Source organism: Maylandia zebra, linkage group LG16 (assembly GCF_041146795.1).
Source record: "Maylandia zebra isolate NMK-2024a linkage group LG16, Mzebra_GT3a, whole genome shotgun sequence".
Classification (NCBI taxonomy): Eukaryota; Metazoa; Chordata; class Actinopteri; order Cichliformes; family Cichlidae; genus Maylandia; species Maylandia zebra.
In genome coordinates this window covers 34,946,505-34,970,796 of record NC_135182.1, presented here as the reverse complement: position 1 = coordinate 34,970,796, position 24,292 = coordinate 34,946,505, and the positions used below count along the sequence as shown (strand labels likewise).

At 40.8% G+C, this 24,292-nt stretch overlaps 1 protein-coding gene across 4 annotated transcripts in view; it reads left to right on the top strand.

The window, feature by feature from the left end:
* Positions 1-24,292, top strand: part of LOC101471429 (partitioning defective 3 homolog B) — a 231,506-nt gene that overhangs the window by 166,585 nt on the left and 40,629 nt on the right. For all 4 annotated transcript variants that reach the window (XM_014409193.4, XM_076875376.1, XM_014409192.4 and 1 more), the window contains one exon: positions 16,905-17,022. In XM_014409193.4, the coding sequence (XP_014264679.2) occupies positions 16,905-17,022 (118 nt within the window). The remainder of the gene's footprint in view (positions 1-16,904; positions 17,023-24,292) is intronic.

Below are 24,292 nucleotides of genomic sequence, written 5' to 3'. Positions count from 1 at the left end.
ATAACATCTCATTGTGCAACTCTATTAGATAATATATTTACAAATATAATAGAAGGAAAGATAAAAAGTGGGCTGTTAATCAATGATATAAGTGACCATTTACCAGTCTTTGCATCTTATAAATGCCATTATAAAGTGAACAACGATGGACATAAGATTATTTACAAAAGAATAAGAACAGAGAAGACCTTAAATTGTCTTAGAAATGAACTTTTAAAGCAAGATTGGAATATTGTGTATGAACAAACAGAAGTTAATAAAGCTTACGAAGGATTTTTAAGAACATTTAACACATTACTTGATAAAAACTGCCCAGTAATTGAAATCAATAGGAAACACAATTATGCAGGAAGACCATGGATGACAAAAGGACTACAAAATGCCAGCAAAAAAAAGAATACCTTATATCGAGAATTCATAAAAAAGAGAACAATAGAAACTGAAATGAAGTATAAAACTTACAAAAATAAATTAACTAATATAATGAGATCCTGTAAAAGAGAGTATTAAATTAAAAGGTTAGAACACAATAAAGATAACACAAGAGATATATGGAATGTATTAAACAGAACAATCAAAAATGAATCAAGGAATAATGATTACCCTGGGTACTTTATAGAAGGGACAAGAAGTAGTAATAACATGGAGGAGATAGTAAATGGCTTTAATGAATTTGTAACCCAGTGAGTTTACACGACTCAGTAATGCACTACAACATGTTATTGTTAATTGGGATTTATCATTACTCTGTTAATCACTGAGTTGATCAAAAATAAATCAATAATAAAAGATAAATACTATAAATATAAGAATAAAACCCAAAGAGTATATTTAACACCCCTACTGGTTAGGAAGGAACAAGCCCCGCCTTCCCCTGCTCTGTACCGTCACGTGCTCAGACACAGAGAGAGACGGAGGTGCACGAGACCATCACTGATTTTCACCGCCAAGCTTTTCGCTGGAAAATAACTATTAACTTGATAAATTGAGCAAATATCCATACCGGAGATCTGCATGGACCTTGGAGAAACGGACCTGATTTATTGTGAACATTTCGGACCTTGAAACCATCGCGATCTGCGCGGGAGCGGATGAAGTGGACAAGATCCTCTCTGAGAGTTGAACAAGATCCTCTCTGAGAGTTGAACATTAGAAGTGTGCTGGCTAGGTTTTTTTTATGGGATCGTGAGACCTGGATCTCTTCCTGACGAGGAAGATGGCGAGCCTTTCCCTTTGAACCGAACCGAACCACAGCCATTCTGAGTTGGCCCAGAAGGGCAGGTTGCTCTTCTCTCACGAACAATTGCAACAGTGCGGTAGGACGAAATCGCACCAATCACAAACTTTTGACCTGTTGGATTTGACTTGACTGAACACTGACTATTAAGCCGGCAAGACTGACATATCTGAGCTCAGATAGGATTCTGACTGTTATTATTATTGCTGTCACTGTATTTTATTTTATGTTTTCATTCCTGTTCATAAAATGCTGTTAAATTGTTGCTAAATAGTTTAATACAATTCATAGCAACTTTACCTGTGGCTCCAGTCATTCTTCTCCACGCAACTCCCTTTATCCCTCCTGCGAATCTAGCTATTGGCCCATTCTCTCCATCTTACTTTAATTTCCCCTACCCTATCCTGTACTTGGCTACAGAAAGTGGCGAGCCAGCCAGGAGGGTTTGCAGAGTTGTTAGTCCACCCAAAATTTAATAAAACGATTAAGAGTGCCTGGAGCTTCACAGTGACTTGTATTTTTTTCTACTGGTACTTTTACGTGTCCTAACCATGGAAGTTGTGAAAACAGAGAATGTTAAAGTTCAAAATGCTGTCTTGGTCAGTGGTTTAACTAACACAGACATTGATAAAGAAATAATTGAGTTCTTAGAAGCTTTCGGTCCTGTCAGTAGGCAGATTAAGCTACCAACTGGTGGTCAGATTATTGTGGAATTTCAACATGAGGCTACTGCTAAAGAACTAGAGAAAAGATATTTGCCTTATGACAGACCTTGCACTGTGAAACCTGAAGTTGTCTATCACGTTCGAGACCTAGCCAGTGCGTATAGCATTGAAACCAGCGCATCAGCTACTGTAACTTACCTGTCACAGCTTAAAGATGTGGCAGCACGAAGCAACCGATCGTTTAAAGACCTTTTGATGGATGAACTAGCTAAAATTGGGGAGTCATTGGGAGGGGATGTCCACACAGTTGAGCCTTCCACTGAACAAGAGCCAGTGCCCCACAGTGATGAGGCCCTACCTTCTTCTCCTTTAACACCCAATAGCAACCATGTAAGTGCCTTGAATACTCACCCACCGGCAGAGGCTGAGAAACAAACCCCTCAGATTCCCACCAACCTTTTAAGCACACCTGAAGTGCAGCGGGTTATTGTAGAGCACATTGTTAAAAGCAGTGAAGTCATTCCCCCACCAAACTCGCAATACAGACTGAAACCTTTTTCAGGGAGAGTTCCACATCCTCCTTTCGAAACTGACTATGACACTTGGCGCAGCAGCGTAGAGTTTTGCTTGACTGATCCTTCGCTCACTGAAACTCAAGTTGTGCGAAAGATTGTTGAAAGTCTTTCACCCCCTGCAGCGGACCTGGTGAAAGCTTTTGGTCCAAAAGCAAACCCCAAAACTTACCTTGAACATCTTGATTCTGCCTATGCAACTGTAGAGGACGGCGACGAACTCTTTGCTCGCTTCTTAAACACCAATCAGAATGGAGGTGAAAAACCCTCACATTACCTGCAAAGATTGCACACAGTGCTAAACCTAGTCATAAAAAGAGACGGAATTGCTTCTAGTGACATCAATAAACAGCTCCTGAGACAGTTTTGTAGAGGGTGTTGGGACAGCTCATTGATTGCAAACCTTCAACTTGAACAAAAGAAAGACGACCCACCTCATTTTGCAGAGCTACTCCTCCACCTACGCACCGAGGAGGACAAACAGGCAAGTAAAGCAACCCGCATGAAACAACATTTGGGGATCCAAAAGACTCGTGTTTATTCTAACGTGCAAACCACACGCTCTCAAGGTAGGAACGATTATGAGCATGAAATGGACAGCAATTCGTCTGACCTCCAGAAGCAAATTGCTGACCTCAGGTCTCAAATCGCACAGCTCAGAGCTGATAAAACAGAGAAAAGATCGCAGAAACTTCAAAAGGAAGCAAAAAGGAACCCAAGTCCCAAAACTCAGAACAAGCCGGGACAGATACCACAAATTGCTGCAGTGTCAGCCAAACCCAAACCTGGATACTGTTTCAAGTGTGGAGAAGATGGTCATATCGCTTCCAGCTGTAGTAATGATCCCAACCCAGCATTAGTAGCAGCTAAAAGGAATGCCCTCAGACAGAAGCAGCGAGAATGGGAAATATCCAGACCAGTTGATGAGTCATTTAATTTAAACTAGAAGGAGCCCCTGTCGCGGGACAGATGGGTGCTAAATCTGAACCAAGTCCCACTGAGAAAAAGACAACAAAAGCCCAATGTGAAACAGCTAATGTTCACTCAGTGCCTAAACTTCCCAAAAGACTTGTGGGTAGAAAATGCACAGCCAGAGTTGTTATCAATGGCGTTGAATGTAGTTGCTTGCTCGACTCAGGCTCTCAAGTAACCACTATTGCCAAATCCTTCTATCAAGAACACTTACCTGATCATCCTATAAAACCCATCAGTGATCTCCTAGAGGTCGAAGGTGCGAATGGTCAGACAGTCCCTTACTTGGGATACATTGAGACGAGTATCATGTTCCCCAAAGATCTCGATCAGTCAGAGCTTGAACTATCTACTCTTGCCTTAGTTGTCCCTGACATTCGCTCAAACTCAGACACACCTCTACTAATTGGCACAAATACACTTGACCCCTTATATGAGCATCTTTGTGAGAACACCTTACCTGACTTTAAGGTACTCCCTTATGGATACCAACAAGTGCTAAAGACATTAGCATCCAGAAAAAGACAAAGTGACAGTGGCAAGATCGGCTTGGTAAAACTTCAAAGTAGAACCCAAGAAGTCCTTCCTGCAAATCAAAAGCTACTAGTGGAAGGTTTTATGCATGCTAGCCACGCTAAGCCTGAACAGTGTGCACTTATTGAACAGCCCACTACCGGCTCCCTACCTGGTGGTGTGTTTGTAGATTGTTGCCTTATATCTCTGCCAAAGCACGGACCTTATAAAGTTCCTGTGTTGCTGAGAAACGAGACTAACCATGACATTACATTGCCCACTAACTGTGTAATTGCTGAGCTAGTTGCCCCTGACTGTGTCATGCCATGTCCTGAGCCTGAGAAAGGCGACCAAAAGGTGTCTGCAACGTGTAACTCTCAGCAGCAGACTTCAACCTCAAGACCCCCTCTCAGTTTCGACTTTGGTGAATCACCACTATCTGAAGAGTGGAAAGAGAAGATAGCTGAAAAGCTAAACACCTTCTCTGATGTTTTCTCACACAATGATCTTGATTTTGGGCATGCCACACATGTAAAACATCACATCAACTTAAAAGATGAAACCCCCTTCAAACAGAGATCTCGCCCGATTCATCCCCATGATTACGAGGCAGTTAAAAAGCACTTACAAGCCCTCTTAGATGCAGGCATAATCAGAGAATCTGAATCTCCATTCTCATCACCGATAGTGGTGGTCCGCAAAAAGAATGGTGATGTGCGGTTATGCATTGATTTTAGGAAGCTTAACTTGCAGACCATCCGCGATGCCTATGCCTTGCCAAACTTAGAGGAGTCATTTTCTGCTCTTGCAGGATCTCAGTGGTTCTCTGTGATGGACCTTAAGTCAGGGTACTATCAAATCGAGATGTGTGAAGAAGATAAGCCAAAGACAGCCTTCGTGTGCCCCTTCGGCTTCTACGAATTTAATCGTATGCCCCAGGGAATAACAAATGCCCCAAGCACTTTCCAAAGGCTTATGGAAAAGTGTATGAAAGACATCAATCTGAGAGAAGTGTTAGTCTTTTGGATGATTTGATAGTCTTTTCCAGTTCCCTTGAAGATCATGAGACCCGACTCATTCATGTTCTTGAGCGACTCAGAGAGTACGGGCTGAAACTCTCGCCCGACAAATGTCGTTTCTTCCAAACATCAGTCCGTTATCTAGGCCACATTGTATCTAGAGACGGCGTAAAGACTGATCCCGAAAAAACTGAAGCACTCAAGACTTGGCCGAGACCCCAAACCTTAAAAGAACTCCAATCGTTTCTTGGTTTTACCGGTTATTACCGGAGATTTGTCAAAGATTACTCAAAAATTGTCAAGCCCCTCACCTCCCTCACAGCTGGCTATCCTCCGAGACGAAAGCATAGTAAAAACCCACCCAGTGATCCAAAGTATCTGAACCCCAAAGAGCCCTTTGGTGATCGTTGGGGACCAGAGTGCCAGAAATCGTTTCAAACTATTATTGAAAAACTCACCACCTCACCAGTCCTTGGGTATGCTGATGCAAAGCTACCTTACCTGGTACACACAGATGCCAGTACAACCGGACTTGGGGCAGCTCTTTATCAAGTGCAGAATGGAACCACACAGGTTATAGCCTATGCAAGTCGTGGTCTATCCCGTAGTGAAGCTAGATACCCCGCCCACAAGTTAGAATTTCTAGCTTTAAAGTGGGCCATAACTGACAAGTTTCATGACTATTTATATGGAAACACATTCACAGTCATCACCGACAACAACCCATTGACTTACCTTCTGACCACAGCAAAGCTTGATGCCACGAGTTATCGTTGGTTGGCTGCATTGTCCACCTATAACTTTGACATTAAGTACAGAGCTGGGAGACAAAATCTTGATGCAGATGGACTATCTAGGAAACCACATGACAAACCTGAAGACGATCCAGTTTTTACCCAGGAATGTCAGCGCATTGATAAGTTCAGATCCCATCTCTTGTCCTCAGTCAAAGATGTCGAGCTCCAACTTCAATCCGATACCGTGATGGCAGCCTGTCAAAGATATATGGCTATGGATCAGACTGAACCCTCTTGTGCTCTAGTCCAGTCACTTGCCATGTCTGCAGGTGCCATTCCAGACATGTTTCAAGAAGAAGGCAATGATAACAATCTCCTAGCCTTACCCAGATACACCCATACTGATCTTGTCAACCTGCAGAGAAAAGATCCAGCCATTAGTAAAGTCATCAAGCTGCTGGCAGCTGACTCACGTCCACCAGCCGATACTAAGTCTGAGTCTCACGATGTTCTCTTATTTTTAAGGGAGTGGAAACGTCTTGACCTCCAAAATGACTTACTGTACCGGAAACGCCAGTTGGGGCCAGAGACCTTGTTGCAGTTAGTCCTTCCTGATTCCTTACGCCCTACAGTTATGCTTAATCTTCATGACAACATGGGGCATTTAGGGGTCGAACGCACACTGGAACTCATTCGGTCACGTTTCTACTGGCCAAAAATGGCAGTTGATGTCGAAAAGAAAGTGAAAGCTTGCGAGAGATGTGTCCGTAGAAAAGCCCTGCCAGACAAGGCTGCTCCTCTGGTAAATATTAAAACTTCCAGGCCCATGGAGCTAGTCTGCATGGACTTCCTCTCAATAGAACCAGACAGTAAAAACACTAAAGATGTCCTAGTGATCACGGATCATTTTACAAAGTATGCTGTGTCCATTCCAACCAAAGACCAGAAAGCCACCACCGTTGCAAAGAACTTATGGGAGAACTTCTTAGTTCATTATGGCTTTCCAGAGCGACTTCATAGCGACCAAGGGAGAGACTTTGAATCGCGTACAATCAAAGAACTGTGCTCTCTGCTCGGTATCCGCAAAGTCCGAACAAGTCCTTATCATCCTCGTGGCAACCCTGTTGAGCGATACAATCGCACATTACTCAGTATGCTTGGTACCTTGAAAGACACCGAGAAACATCACTGGCGTGACTTCGTAAAACCACTTACTCACGCTTATAACTGTACAAAAAATGATGTAACAGGCTATTCTCCTTATGAGTTGATGTTTGGTAGACAGCCTCGCTTGCCCATTGATATTGCCTTTGGCTTGCCACAGCCAAACAAGCCACAGTTGACTCACTCTCAATACGTCAAGCAGTTGAAAAGCTACCTCGAACAGAGCTACGAAATAGCCATCAAAAACTCCCAGAAAGTAGCAGACAAAAACAAGAAACGGTTTGACAAAATCATCCGTGAATCCACACTACATGTGGGAGACAGAGTCTTGGTTCGAAATCTCCGCCTGAGAGAGAAGCACAAATTAGCGGACAAATGGGAGCAAACAGTGTATATTGTTACCAAACAAATGGAAAACTTACCAGTATACACTGTAAAACCAGAAAACGGAGATGGACCCAACAGAACGCTCCACAGAGATCTGTTACTTCCCTGTGGATTTCTCTCACCAACAGAGCATGAACCCGAGCGAGTCACAAAAACTAACAGACCACGCACAAGACAAAGTTCAGCTTTGGAAGTTGACTCCGACCAAACACTTGAGGAAGAGGAAGATGAGTTTTCTTACCCTGAACCTCCACAAGTGAAAAACAGACATTTTTACCAAGTATGCGCCATACCGCCAACCCAAGGCTTCAAACAAAACAAAGATCCTATAAATGATAACGAACAACCTAACACATTACCGGACATGACAGACTTACCTGAAAAGGAAACTGAGAACGAAACTGAAACATACTTACCTGAAGGCGAAATTGGAAGTTCAACTGACACCAACTTACCTGAAATGGACCGTGAAACAGACCTACCTCAGACAGAATGTGAAAGTGAAACAAACGTATCACCAAGTGAAAGTGACACAAGCCTACAAAATAACACACCAAGTGAGTCTGAAACAGACACTCGAAAAGACAAAAATGTTTTGTCGACCAGTTTGTCAGATTCACCGTTGTCAGAGAACTCAACTCATCAACTTTCACCTGAAAGACAAGTTGAAAACGATGATGAACCTGAAACCTTGCAAACAGAAACACAGATCAGAAGATCTGAAAGAATTCGCCAACCATCCCAAAGACTCACTTATCCTCAGCTAGGTAACCCACTAGTAACAGTGGTTAAATCACTCTTTCAAGGATTGAACAAAGCTTTCATCGACTCCCTTGCTCATGATGTTACCTATTCCCCCAGAGCCATGCACGGGGACGTGCATGAGATTTAAGAGGGGAGGATGTAACCCAGTGAGTTTACACGACTCAGTAATGCACTACAACATGTTATTGTTAATTGGGATTTATCATTACTCTGTTAATCACTGAGTTGATCAAAAATAAATCAATAATAAAAGATAAATACTATAAATATAAGAATAAAACCCAAAGAGTATATTTAACACCCCTACTGGTTAGGAAGGAACAAGCCCCGCCTTCCCCTGCTCTGTACCGTCACGTGCTCAGACACAGAGAGAGACGGAGGTGCACGAGACCATCACTGATTTTCACCGCCAAGCTTTTCGCTGGAAAATAACTATTAACTTGATAAATTGAGCAAATATCCATACCGGAGATCTGCATGGACCTTGGAGAAACGGACCTGATTTATTGTGAACATTTCGGACCTTGAAACCATCGCGATCTGCGCGGGAGCGGATGAAGTGGACAAGATCCTCTCTGAGAGTTGAACAAGATCCTCTCTGAGAGTTGAACATTAGAAGTGTGCTGGCTAGGTTTTTTTTATGGGATCGTGAGACCTGGATCTCTTCCTGACGAGGAAGATGGCGAGCCTTTCCCTTTGAACCGAACCGAACCACAGCCATTCTGAGTTGGCCCAGAAGGGCAGGTTGCTCTTCTCTCACGAACAATTGCAACAGTGCGGTAGGACGAAATCGCACCAATCACAAACTTTTGACCTGTTGGATTTGACTTGACTGAACACTGACTATTAAGCCGGCAAGACTGACATATCTGAGCTCAGATAGGATTCTGACTGTTATTATTATTGCTGTCACTGTATTTTATTTTATGTTTTCATTCCTGTTCATAAAATGCTGTTAAATTGTTGCTAAATAGTTTAATACAATTCATAGCAACTTTACCTGTGGCTCCAGTCATTCTTCTCCACGCAACTCCCTTTATCCCTCCTGCGAATCTAGCTATTGGCCCATTCTCTCCATCTTACTTTAATTTCCCCTACCCTATCCTGTACTTGGCTACAAATTCTTCGTAAACATAGGGCCAAAACTGGCAGAAGAAATAAAGGTTGATGGAATAGAAAGGGACACTGGTGAAAATATTGAAAGGAATAGTAGCTCAATGTTTTTAAGAGCAGTGGAAGAGAAAGAGATTTATGACATAGTTAGAGGACTTAAGAACAAAACCAGTACAGACTGGAATGATATTGATATGGTAACGGTAAAGACAGTTATTGATGGTATCGTAAAACCATTAAAATATATATTCAACTTGTCGTTTCAAAAAGGAGTTTTTCCACAAAAAATGAAAGTTGCTAAAGTTATTCCCATTTACAAAACCGGTGAAAGACATCATTTTACAAACTATAGACCAGTGTCAATACTCTCCCAGTTCTCTAAGATACTGGAAAAACTCTTCATAAAAAGATTTGACAGTTTTGTGGAAAAATATGAATTAATGACAGATAGTCAGTATGGGTTCAGAAACAACAGATCAACAGCTTTGGCACTGATAGATTTAATGGAAAAGATAACGGAATGTATGGATAATAAGAGGTATGCGCTCGGAGTTTTCTTAGATCTAAAGAAGGCGTTTGATACTGTTAATCATGAAATTCTATTAAAAAAACTGGAAAAGTACGGGTTTAGGGGAGTGGTTTTGGAATGGTTAAAAAGCTATGTAGGGAATAGGCAACAATATGTACAAATAAATGAATATAAATCTAATTTGATGGATATAGCTTGTGGAGTACCTCAAGGTTCAGTACTGGGTCCAAAAATGTTTATTATGTACTTAAATGATATCTGCAGAGTATCGGAGATTTTAAAGTTGGTAATATTTGCAGATGACATAAATATACTGTGTTCAGGTGTGGAGTTGCCACAGGTTTTGGAAATGATCACACAGGAATTAACGATATTAAAGAAGTGGTTTGATATAAATAAATTATCATTGAATCTCGATAAAACCAAATTTATGTTGTTTGGAAACCAAAAGAAAAACATCGAAGTAGAAATATGTGTTGACAATGTATATTTAGAAAGAGTAAATGAAATAAAATTTCTTGGGGTGATCATTGACCACAAGCTCTGTTGGAAGCCACACATTACTTATGTTCAGGGGAAATTGGCACGGGGCATTGCCGTCCTGGGGAAAGCAAAGCATATGTTGGATCAGAAAGCACTGCACATTTTATACTGTGCTTTACTACTGCCATATATGAGCTACTGTGTAGAGGTCTGGGGAAACACATACAAAAGTAACACACAAACAATAACTATAATACAGAAAAGGGCCATTAGATTAATAAATAATGTAGGGTACAGGGACCATACAAATGCACTCTTTGTCAAAATGCAAGCTATTAAATTCCAAGACTTGGTGAAGCTTAAAACAGCGCAAATAATGTATAAAGTAAGAAATAAATTGCTCCCCAAAGAAATCTGTAAATTGTTCATAGAAAGAGAAGGTGGGTATAACTTAAGAGGGAAATGGAATTTAAAAATACAAAGTGCTAGAACAACTTTAAGAACTATGTCTATCTCAATTGCAGGAGTTAAATTATGGAACAGTCTAACAGAAGAAATAAAAGACAGTCAAAACATAAAACAGTTTAAAGTAAAATATAAAAACCTAATTTTAAATAAGTATAAGAATGAAGAAAACGGGGTTAACCCAGGACGGTAATGTTGCTGGTAATGGTGTTGCGGTTCTTTTTTGTTTTTTTGTTTTGTTTTGTTGTTTTTCCATAACTTGTGTATCTGCAAATATACACATTCTGTATTTTTCATATGAAAGAAACTATACTGTGGTGGGGCTTGCTAATTTCTTGTTTTTGATTTATGTATGTTATGTTTTGTTTTACTTCATATGTTTCATATGTTGTTTGTTTAATTTAAGACAAAAAAAAATTAAATGAATGAGAGGTAAAACTTGAGGGGGTAGGGACAAATAAGTAAATACTTCAGCCTACTCCTTTTCAAACAAATAATGGAATGATATTTTGTAATGAATGTTTGAAATGTTTGAAATAAAAATGAACTGAACTGACAATACGATGAAATGAGGTGGCTCAACACTTTTGCACAGTATGATATCACAGATTTATGAAGAGCTGCACCATTTAAACCACCTAAATATTTTATCTTGTAAAAAATATAGCTTTGAATTAAGATTGCAGCAGTGACCTTGTTTTTCATTTGCCGTTAGAGGCCCTCTCAGTGTCGGCTGAAATTACCTCCTGAACAATGGTTATTATTACGTTCTTTCCCAGGAATTAGATCACTTAGGCCACCTCTTTTCTTCTTTGCCTGCCAGCCAGACTGTCAGCGACCAACTGCAACAAACCTGATATGTGAATAAAAATATACCTGCACCTGCATTTCAAAGACGTTTCATGAACAAGCATCTGGCTTTGGGCTTTTTTCTCTCCATCTGTGTGCGTGAGTGCTGCTGGTTGAGACACATCAAAAAGGAACAGATGTCATTTGTTAATCTGAATGCAGCCATGGCCATGAAACCCACAGAAACTGATGGAAACTTGTGGTCATGGAGCTCGTTTCTCATAATCATTTCTCACTAAAAGTGCATTGAAATTTTTTTCTTTCCATGCTATATTTTTTTACTTGAGTCATTCTGGTCATGTGCACGCATTCGTTTAGAATGTATTTTTTACATTATCAAATTATTTTGGAAAGTGTAACCTGCATAACTGTCTTTGCATTAGAATGTGCATGTTCTTTTTGTTTTCATAGTTTAATTTATATTTAATTGTGTTCTGGTTTGCAGCGTTTTGTGTTGTTTCACTTTAAATTTGTTTATAAAGGAAAAAGCTGAAAATTTAAATAGTTAAAAGTTGAAATGTAAATAGTTGTTTTTTGTATTATATGATTTATTTATTACATTTTATGTGGAGTGAATAAATAAAAGTATGTTTACGGTGGCCCCTAGACACAAAACACGTACAAACTCCAAAACATGTAAAAACCCCAAAACATGTAAAAACTCAGAAGCACGTACAAAGTCCAAAACACGTACAGAACACAACAGAAGTGCTCCAGGATGCTAGGGGGCAGTGTTGAGCTTTTGTTACCTCGTGGCTACACAAGCCAGCAAGTACCAACAACCGGATTTGTTGTGTGGTAGTAACAGGAAAATGAACATTTTTTTTAAATTATTTGAATATATATATGAGTGCTTGTGTATAAATACACAAACAATACACATATGCTTTCAATTGTGTAATTTAAGTGATCTAGGTAGCTCTGTTTGGGAAGGTCAATTAACGCTAGAAATGTGTTTTGGAGTTTGTACATGTTTTGTCTCTAGGGGCCACCGCATATATTTATATATAAATATATATAAATAAAACCACTTTTTTACATTAGTAATTCCTTTTGCCATAATTTTATATTGTTGTTAATAATAAATAAATTAAAGCAACAAAACAACCTGAAGAGCCGGTTCGGAGCCGAAAAAATCCCATCGCTAGTTAACAGTGGCTAACAGATGCTAACAGCAGCTAACAGGGGCTAACAGATGCTAACAGCAGCTAACAGATGCTAACAGGGGCTATCAGCAGCTAACAGAGCCTAAATGTAATACTACTGGCAGAGCAGCATATCCTCACTAACTCATCGATGTGTGGCTGTCATCGGTCAGGACTGAGCTTCTCTGGCTCATATTTGACTCCTTCATTAGGTTTTCCAGAGTAAATAAAGCTGGACATTTCTCTTTGATAGAACAGAACTCAGTTCACTGCAGCTGGTGACTTTACTGGTTCCAATGGTAAGAAATATACCCAGTGAAACACAGAAGCAGTTTACTGTATAAATTCCATTCTGTTAACATCATTCATCACAAGCACTTTGTATGTCACATGGTTATGAAATCACACTAACTGTTTTTTGACTAAGAAGAAATGTTACACTTCTAGTACAGTGCTTCTGGTATTTGCTGTGTTGTACTTCTGTTTTTCCCACTCCGGCATCATCACTGTGGAATTTATTCCTGCCTCTGTGTCTGGACATATAAGGTCATAATTCTTACTTTTTAATCTATTTTTCTTAGCTGCGTCAGAAGACAATGGCTCATTGACGGGCTGATCTGAAAGGGCAGACAGCAAAGCAATGATTAGTCCGAAAGAAGTCTACAAAAGCATTCTTTTGAAATAAACATGCATGTATGCTTTCAGGGGTGCTTAATATTTAGTTTGTGCAATTATGAGAATATTTGAGATTTTTCACCTGGTTCAAATCCTAAAATAAGAAAATCCCAGTAAGCTAGAATAAGCAGTTTGAAGCTTTACAGAAGCACACATACTGAAATGTAGATGGGACCAGAATCCATGCATGATCTCCCAGGTTTTGTTCAAAGGAAGCCTTGAGGTGAAAGTGAGTGTGCTGCTATTTTTCGGACTTTTTAGAAATCACCTGATTTTGCATCAGTGCGGGCTTTTTCTCCTCGTACCATTTCAGTTCATGAAATTGCAAATTGTAGTCCTGATGGTGCATATGGGTACATATGTGTATGATATGACTTTCTGTATTTCCATTATGCACGGGTGAGTGAGTCTGTGTGTGTGCCTGAGCCCAGAGTTCAGTGTTGATATGCTGCATATTTCCTGTGCTGACAGAGAGAAAGCATATTCATAAAATGATTGATGTTTTTGTTTTTGCAAGAGAAAAATAAAAAAAGATGGAAAAACAGATACAGATGTAGAAAGTGACAAAGATCAAAATATTGGTCCTTGGAAGTGTGCTCACAGAAACTGAAGATATGCTTGCATGTACCCAGCTGGCTCTGTCTAATTCCTCTGTGACGCTGACCCGTTCTAGTGGACTCACTTTCAGTCAGGGAAGAAAATTGTTTGGTCGCAGGAAGAAAAGTAACTCAGAGGACGTGGCCACACCGAGGTCCCACTCCTAGCTTGTTACAGATGCCTGGCCAAGACTGTATTAACTCATCGTAACAGTTTACACAAATAGGCTTAACCGTATGAACGTTATTTTAACCAAAACCGTTAACTTTTCCAAATCTCAACAAAGTAAAATATGTCATTCATCAGTGCAGACGTCTAAGATCGCACCGCCTTAATCAGTGTGTTGCACACACATCATTGCTTGCTGGCTAGCCCCTGTGCTTCGTGGATAGTGAAATGTGAGATCAAAAAATGTGGGGTGTCTGTATCTCAGGTGGTAACCACTGGCTACTAACCGGAACCAGCCAGTGGTTGGTGGTTCGATCCCAGTCTCCTCCAGTCTGCATGGGCAAGATACTAACCCCATGTTCCCTCCGATGCATCCATCGGAGTGTGAATGTGTATGAATGTTAGATAGGGAGCACTTAACAGTCTGTGTGATTGGGTGAATGAATTCGTTGTGTAAAGCGCTGAGTGCTCAGAGTAGAAAAGCGCTGTATAAGAACCAGTCCATTTACCATCAAGGGGGTAAAGGACCATCTCAGGGTGATAAGCAACCACATATCCCCGGCCAACCTCAACTGTGACTTTTTATTTGACGAATTTAAGAAAAATCCAATGTAGCCACTTAAAACTGCCCCTCAGCCTAAATCCACAGTGTCCTTGTTGTTGCAGCACATGTAGCGTCCCCACTGATTTTCCCTTTTCTGCTACAGGTTAACGTGTGAATGCTTGTCAGTGCTGTATTTCTCTCCAGTGTAACAGTGTCAAATCTCATTTTCTCAGCTGAGATTAAATTAAATTAATATTGTACTTGTAGCCGGACTAGAAGACAAGTGTTCATTTGGGATGGTGTGTTTTTCCTCATTGATCATCAGGACGGCCATCTGATGATGATGATGTCTTTATCCTGTCTTCCTTCTCTCACCCCACCCGGTCGCTGCAAGTAGCCCCGCCCCTCCCTGAGCCTGGTTCTGCCGGAGGTTTCTTCCTGTTAAAAGGGAGTTTTTCCTTCCCACTGTCGCCACAGTGCTTGCTCATAGGGGGTCATATGATTGTTGGCTTTCTCTCTGTATGTATTTGTGGTGAAATTAAGGCACAACGGGACCACAGATCTGCATTTTGAGCCATCTTTATTCACCTTTGTCACACCACCACAACAACTCCTGAGTCCCCGTGTTTTAACACGGTAGGCGTGATTGCGGATGCCGTGCAGGTGCGTCCACACGGCACCGCAAACCACGCCCCACCACAGTATTATTGTATGATCTACCTTACAGTATAAACCAACTGTTGTTGTGATTTGGTGCTATATAAGTAACATTGACCTGAATTGAACAGGCTATTGTGTTACATTAATGGAACTTCTGAGAAAGTGTAATAACTGTATAATTCAGCAGTTTGTGCTTATACAAGCCTGGAAGCATCAGAATGAACACGAAACAGTTCTTATAGTTTTGTATGTTATAATTAGTTTTTATTTTATTTTGACTTTTTGTTTTTAATTCAGTTTTGTTTCAGTTTTGTTTCCAGAGCAGATTTTCTTGTTTCTGTTTAGTTTTTATTATTTTCAGTCTTAGTTTTAGTCTTTTCCATATGGAGAGAATTTGTCAGATGCGAGATTTAAGAAAGAATTCTTACATTTAAGAAATGTAAGAAATGTGTTATTGTAGGGTCTACCTTACGATATAAAGCACCTTGAGGCGACTGTTGTTGTGATGTGGTGCTGTTTGAATAAAATAAAATTGAATTGATGTCATTTAGTGTTATATGTATTGAGTCACTCCATCTCAAATCATCACATAGACTGTATTCTGCTCGGCCACCTCTGATTTACCTGGAAATTGTACAGTATAGATATAATGGTTGCTGATGAGTTTTTGCTTCATACATCAAATACTTAATCAAGATATTTACCTTTTTTTTTTAATGTCCATCAATCCAGTCTCAGGTCTTTGTTTTCATACTGAGCTAATATTCGAACATGAATATCTTACATGGAAAAAAGAATAAAACCGATGATGTAAAGTTTCCTGAAATTCTACTAAAACTGACAGAAGGAGGCTGGTGTAGTGTTTGTGAATAGGAAATCGTTGCATTTCAGAGTAATTCAAAATAAAAGTACTTTTTGACATTAAATTCTTGGTCACAAAAATGAAGAAGGAAAACTTTTCATTCAGTTTCTGAGTTGGATCGGCAAATGTGACAAATTGTAAAAAATAAAAATAAAAATAAAAAATCTGTTTTTTGCGAGTTGAAGAAAATTCTGGAGCTTCCAGATGGTGCTCTAATTATAACTGAGAAAATAATTTTGTTAAATATATGCATGTTTTTTCATATTGGGATCCACTCTGTAGGCGTGCAAACAGCCTCAGAGGAGTCTCATAATTCAGGTTTCAATACAGTATTAAAAGCGCGACATGCTAAAGGCGGGCTGAGCATTCACAATAAAAACATCTGTATCCAAATCTCAGACTAACATTTCTGACTTATGAGAAAACTCGAATCTGTTTATTGAACTTTCTGACAAATTAAGTTAATTATCAGTTTGTATCATTTTGCCTAAATGTGGCATTTTTGTAAGATTTATTCTGGGTTTACAGAAAACACACTGATGAAGAAATCTCCAAAACACACTCAAACTCACGTACTGAGTGTGATACAGTTGGCAGTACAGGGTTAGCATCCATACATCCCACAGTTATGCTCATTATTTTCCAATAAGAATCTCTTACTCTGTTTGTTATGTTGGCATATCTGTTTGCAATAATCATCTAAAGCCTTGTTTCCTTTTGCTTTTGTTTTCTGTGTGTGTGCGTGCGTGTGTGTGTGTGTGTGTGTCTGTGTGTGTGTGGCAGTATGGACCGGATCCAGCAGCTGAGACGAGAATACCAGCAAGCTAGAAGAGAAGGAATGGTGCCGCCATATGAAGAGTTGGACCCACGACGCAGAGGCCATGAAAACGACCCACACAGGGTAAGCAGCACAGTGATGCACACACACACACACACACACACACACACACACACACACACACACACACACACACACACACACACACAGAGATCACAGTGCTGTGTGTGTGAGGTTCCTTATTCTCTATCAGAATGATCACTGCTTTTATTGCGCCTGTCAAGTGATGAAGGCCCTTTAGCTGTCAGTCGCAAGGTGCTCTTTGACGTGAACGGCTCCCGTGGGCATTGAGCCGATGGGACTGATATGATCCACTTTTCACGAGGATGACACACACGGAGGAGATAAGTAGAGGTTTTATGCGCTTGTCGTTCGGCAGGTAGTGTTTTTCAAATCACAAATTCACATCCAGGCACGATCACGTCTGCGCTCAGATTGGCTGAGTCACGCTGGAAGACGCCGAGGAGCACGTCTGCGATGCCGTAATAATGTTAAATTATTAATGTGCTAACAAGAACTCAACCTCCCACGTTAGCACCAGGTGTCACCCTGCAATGACTGCGCTCGCCACCGTTGCAAATGAAGCGCATGCAAATATGTTGTGGACTGAACAAAGCTGCTGGTTTAGACGATACGGTTCTGCTTTCTTTCCTGCTCCTTTAGCTCCTTGTGCAGTAACTGTCTGATTATACAGGTGCTGCAAGTTTTAACAGTTTAACAAAAATAATAATAATTTTGATCCTGCAAAATCAGCTGCATGTTTCAAATGAAAGAGGCCTAAATGAGTAGATTATTTTAACTAATACTCACAACTAATGTCTGGATGAGTAAACCTGAGATCCCAGAGTGAGCTCAGTGGATCGCGTCCCCGACTGCTGTTACTAACATCCAGAAACACGACGCACAGAGTGGGAAACAAGCCAGAGGCCCGTCGCTGGACCGAGGAGCTGAAATTAATCTGCTATAACAAACGGATAGGTTTATTGCAGCAATCACAGTTTAACTGCCGGACCGTGAACTCCTCGAGTCTGCTCATTGAGGCCGAGTCAGAAGCTTTACTTCTGTGTACACAGACGCTGTCAACATTCATTACAGCCAGCTTAAAACATAAAAAGGATAATTAATACATGCAGTCGGGCTGGGCGATGTCACGACTACGAGGTGACACATTAACCACATCTGCGTGTGGGTGTGTGCGTGGGAAAATGTAAAGATCCGGGCGGTATTGCGTTTGGCACCGTCCCCTATGGGCGGCGCGGCGCTGCAGTGGTTAGCGCCGCTGCCTCACAGCCGGAGAGGTTTGAACCCGCTCATCATCCGTGGCCTCTCTCCCCAGAGTGTGCATTCTTCTCGCTGTGCCTGTTTTCCAGTCCGTTTGCAGCTTTAGTTGGACAGACGCTTTAGGAAATGCCCGGGTGGATCATTTGGAACAAAAACAAGCTGATAATAAAAGTTTGTTTTAAAGTTATTTTTTAGAAATCTGTGACTTTTTAAAGTAATGAAATTACCATGATTGATTAGGAATTTGATCGCCTGTGTCACTGCATCTAAACAGCTTGCTTATCCAGACTTATGCTCGGCTCCCGCTTTAATTCACATCTAAAAGTAATTTGGTTTGTGACCCGCCGGGGGCAATCGTCTTTCCCCTCCGATCGATAGCCTTGCATTACACTCTTCCCTGCCTCCAAATAAGAAAACTTTGTCGCCGTTTATATCGCAGAGCGTGAGAGCAATTAGCATGCTTCAGAGGTGCAAATGAAGTTTGAAGTGTGAAAGTTGGAAGGAAGACCAGTAGCGGTTGCCACGGCACCTAACGAGCCTCTCTTATTACGGATGATGCATTTATTAATTAAAGCATAAGCGATTTTTTACCTGACTGGCTCTCTGTCGCATGATTGGGGAGAGAATAATGCTTATGGAGGCGAGCTGGTGGCTAATTCAGCTCCACTTCTCTTGGTTTGTTTTTCTTCGTCTGATGTGTGTTTTTATAGGATTGGCTGAGTGGCTTTGAGAAGTAAACAAAATGAAAAGTAAAGTGTGGAGCGGCCGAGACCAAAAACACTGATAAAGGCAGAGAGAGAGAGAGAGTGCCCATCTTGCATTTTTGCCACAGTGGGCTCGACGTGTTTCCTCTTCTCCTTTTTCCCCCTATGGCTCCATAACCATTTCACTGATTCATGGTTATGGGTTAGCTGTCTCCGCTAGCAAAATTATGTTTTGCTAAAAACAATTATCAAGCAACAAAAGCCACACCACAACTGAGCGCATTGTGTGTGTGTGTGTGTGTGTGTGTGTGTGTGTGTGTGTGTGTGTGTGTGTGTGTGTGTGTGTGTGTGTGTGTGTGTGTGTTTTGGAAGACAACAACAGACTTTCTCCCTAAGGAGACGGGGAACTAAATCAACAGGGCGCTGTTGTGTTGTCCCACACACACACATTTACACACAGTTATTCACACAGAGTACTGTACACAAGCCAATTGTTATGGTGGGTGGTGTGACACCGACTTTATTATTAGATTAAATTATAATGAGCAACCATCAGATAGTTTTGCCGTACTTTGGGTTTACATATGCGTGCTCATTTACAGTCAGTCGTTTAATTACTAATGTTGTTTTGTTATGTGAGGCAGAACAAAACGACCTCAGGTTTCAAATTTAAATCTGCCTACTCACTGAGCTGGTTTGTTTTCCTACCGGTGTAACCTCATCGCCGTATGGCGTTATTTTTGTGCCACTATTCTGAGCGCACGTAAAAAAAATTTGAGCGCACGTAAAAAAAAAATTGCAGGTGCAAGTGTTGCATTTTGAAGAGAAATTTATTTTGAGCGAAGAAAAGCTGAATTTGAGTGAACAAAATTCATTGCTGCATGCAAAAAATGTATTTCAGTGTTTGCTGTTATCCACGCACACACACACAACAGCAGCCCCTCTCGCTCAGTTTTTGCATTTGCGCTCGCTCGCAATGTGTTGCTCGCGCTCTCAACATTTCTGCCCGTGCGCGCTCAACTCTTTGTGTACACCGTTATATTTGTGCCACAAAACCAGCCAATCACAGACTTGGATGCAAAAATATCTGATTGGCTGTTCTGGTCTCCAATCAGCTCGAAATGACGAAATGCAATATCCCAGAATCCATTTCATCCAAAACTCAAAGGAGGCAGTGGCGGAGGAACACAGAGTGGCGGAGTTTGAAATATTACTCTGTCTGGGTCACAAAATAAACTTTTAAGATATTTTCATGCGAGAATGTTGCTGTGTAAACTTCAAATGTCTGCTCGATTCATCAAGACATCACATATTTGCAAAAGTGCTCTAACGTTTTCGGAGATGCCTGTTGATGGAGTCCATCAGGGAATAGTTTCAATTCACAGGTGCAGCAATTCTTTAACACGCGCACGTAAATTCTGCAGATTTCATTTTTGTGTCAAGGTCAGACCAAAATCAGTAACGACTTCATGTTACCCACAAGGTTTTTATGGATCATCTTCAATCTTCACAACAACACATTTGGCTTGGGGGGACACGAGTACCTTTGTTAGCTAGGTTAGCACCTTCATTGTTAGCGTCCAGGGTCAAAGTTGACCTTGGAAAAATCCATAAGGAGTAATATGTCATATGAAAGGGCGTGAGGAGAGCTGTACAACAGACTTTTTATTTTTCCAATACAACGCCCTATGATGGCACAATCACACCATAACATCAAACATGAAGTTTTAGTTTCACCCGTGTCCTTCGGGGTGTACTCTGAGTGTGTTTGCTGTGTAACAGTGGAAATACTGACAGCTGTCACTGCTTTAATGATAACAAACTGTTGGATTATAAGACAAGCTGTGACTCCTCTGCGCTCCCAATAAAGCAGCTCATTGTAAAGCATCACTGCTTTAAAAGTGGCCAATCACTTTTGACGTAAATATAATTCATATAAAGGTCCGATCCTTCATTTAGAGGCAAACGGGAGACCGGAGATGTGGGCAGGATGGCCTCTGTGACCTGTGATGTAACCTGGATTTAATCCACGCTTTGGAAACGTGCTGTAACATTTTTAAACCACCTGTAAATGTAACATGTAGCCAGTGCAGCTGCGCTGAAACAGCAGCGATGTGGACAGGCCTGATAAAGGGGTGGATTACAGTCTGCAGTCCTTCCTGTATTCTGATATTTTTTATATTTATATTAGAAAAGGGCACAGCCTCTGCTGGTTTGATGCTCGTTTATCACCATAATCTCATGCTTTGTCCATTCTGTGGTTCTAAACACTATTAATTTATTTCCATATTCTTATAAATGTTATTCATGACTATGAGGTAAAATGAAGAAAAATCCCCCGCTGCTGACCTTTCCCCCTCAAACAAACACACTGATTCGTTTATCTGCACAAATTTGTATCTTTGTCGTCCTTTCTGTTTCTTCCCTCTCGTTCGTGTAACGTCTAAAATTGTCTGTTTCCTGCCGATCGTCCCCGTTGTGCCGGTGCAAATGTGCTTCCTGAAGCTTGACATTTGCAGAAGTTTGTGCTAAATTTGACAAAGTCCTCTATTTCCTGCACTCCCTGAAAATGCCTGTCAAATTCTGTAACCGCTGAGCTCATCCACTTCTCTGATGATGACTCTATCCTCTTCGTCACAGTTGCTAGGCAATGCGATTCACTTGCATTTGCCTTTTTAATTTCGTGTTCGTTGCGCCGACTTGACAGGCTTGAGTTGCAGCTGTAGCTGCATTCTTGTGTGCGAGCTGAACTTCAGCTTCATCTTATTAACCGTGCTGGGGCGGAGGGAGCCGTCCACTCTGGATTTGGGGTATTTTGAGGTCTGTTGGTGTTAAAGTTTTTTTGCCAGAACAGCAGATCGATTTTCTGCCTTTGATCAAACCGAACAGCAAGTCCTGTTATCGGTTAGACGTTTAGCTTCTTTGTAGGTTTATTTCTTTCCTTTCCTTTGAATAGAATTATTTGCAGGTAATATTTAAAGGAGAGGTCACTGTTACCTTTAACAGCTTCAGCGAGACACATGGAGCAGATTCAGTTTTATTGTTATTGGCAGCAAAGATCAAAAGTGAAAAAAGCTCATGAAAAATTGCTCATCTATGAATGTTGCCCGTGCACGTGTATAATAGGACTTTTTATCATATCCTGTTGATGCAGCCCGAGTTCCCTCTACTCTTAGAACCATGTCCGGTCCTGTACATAGACAGGGGCGTCTGTGTGTGTCTGTGTGTGTTTGTGGGTGTGGGCGAGCGTGTTTTGTGCGATTGTTTGTCTTTTTTGGTTCAAGGTTCCAGTCCTCTGAACTGCCTCCAGGATTTTCTCCAACCTCGTCAGAAAAAGGCGCACCATTGTGTGATTCACAGTAGAATTTGGGAAAATCCCAGCGCAGTAATTCCCAGAACCTTTCCCACATAAAAACACATCTTGTTTTTTGGCCCATCCTACGTTCACTCTGTCTGCCGCTTTCTCACTTTTACTTATTTGTCTGACACCTCGACTCTTGTTTGTAGCATCAGGTGGGAATTAAACCCACCGTCCATTTCAAAGAAATCAGGAAGATTTGGGCAGTTTGGGGTTTTCCCCACATTTAACCTCCAAGTTATCCTGAGCCTGTCCTTAGCAGACAGAAGCTTTAAACAGGTCACAAACGCTGGGACGTAGACACACATTAACAACCTTTTTCACCGTGTTAAGACACTTTAATGGCACGATGTGGGAAAATGTGTCACGTTAGTCACGAGTTTCAGACGCCTGACTAACATAAACACAGTTTCCCTGCTGTGGAGGCAGCGTGAACAGAGCATGTTAGTGAAATACTTCCTCCCAAGTTTAAAGTGTTAATAACAGATCTCTGCTTTCACACGTAAACGTTTATAAATCCCACTTTCTGTGATCCAAGTCCATCAGGAAGACCTGCAGTCAGTCACCAGTCGGCCTGTTACATGTTCAAGTCACCCAGATTATTATAGGAAACTAACCTAGATGAGAAAATATTCTAGTTGACTAAAATAAAAGTTATATAGAAGCATAGAGAGGGAGTGGTGTTAAATCTCTGCCATGTTTTTATTGTAACATCTGTACCAGTTTTCTTAATCCTCACCTCTGACATGTCTCCCACACAATAACAATTCAAATGACTAAAACTAACTAAAAAACAAATAAAAAAATTTCAATCAATTAAATAAAATCCACTTTGTAAACTGAGCTGAATTAAAAACAAAACATCAAAAAGAAAAGAAAAACTAATTATGATAAATGGACTGATTCTTAGGTATTAATGTTTTACTCGAACACTCAAAGCGTTTTATCAAATTTTATCTCCAAATGAAACTTCAGATTTTGGCCTGATGAATAAATCACAACCACCAGAATCCAACATCGAGTCCATCGTGTCGTCACCCTTCAGAATTTTGTGTTTGTCCTTTCACAGTCGTGTCAGGGCATGACTCTGTACTAACACACACACCTTCCCTTTGGGACCTTGAAACGCTTCATTTTAGAAATTATAAACAGGAAATGTTCGTGTTTCCTTGAGTGTTGTATAGGAGATACATATATAGGAGAACGGGATTAAACCCCAAACCTCTGTTAGTGAGAACGAACAGCACTAAACCTTGTAGCAGAGAGTCGGCAGGGTTAAGAGAGATGCTCGGAGCTCCTCATCCCTCCTGCATCTTCTTCCTCCTAATATAATTTTCTATCACATTCAGTTCGGTTCATGGCCTTTGAGCATGTTTTCTCTCTAAACCTCAATATTTCCCTTTTTTCCACTTTAATAAGAGGTGCATCGTTTTTTTTCTATTAAATATGACATTGAGAAATAAAATGCTCTTGTCGGTGGGTTGAGTTGATCAATAGGTCCATCTATTTAGACTCATCTCCAAGCAATTGGACACGGTGGAATATGGAAACACAGTTGTGCTGTTCTGCATCCTGACTGAGCCACGGCTAAGTCCTGATACCTGAACGCTGCACTGCTGCTAGCAGACACTGTGATAACTGAAGGACAGAAGTTTAAGGGGGTGTCGTTTCTACATCTGCACGAATAAATCCACATCAAAAGACATGCACGGAAAATAACATGCATGCATCGATGCCAAAAATCTATATTCAAACATGGAAAAAGACATAAGTAACACATGCAGGCAGTTTCAGGAGCAGTCGTGCTATTGCATGCTGCACATAGACACTCTGCCTAGTGCTTATATTAAAACCACAGGTGGTTTTCTCTTGGAAAAACACATAAAACCCATTGCACAGTTCATATTCTCTAATGTTCTCTCTCCGCAGCCTTAATATAATAAAGTTATATTAAATTGCAGCTCAGTTATATGAGACAGTCTCTTTGTCA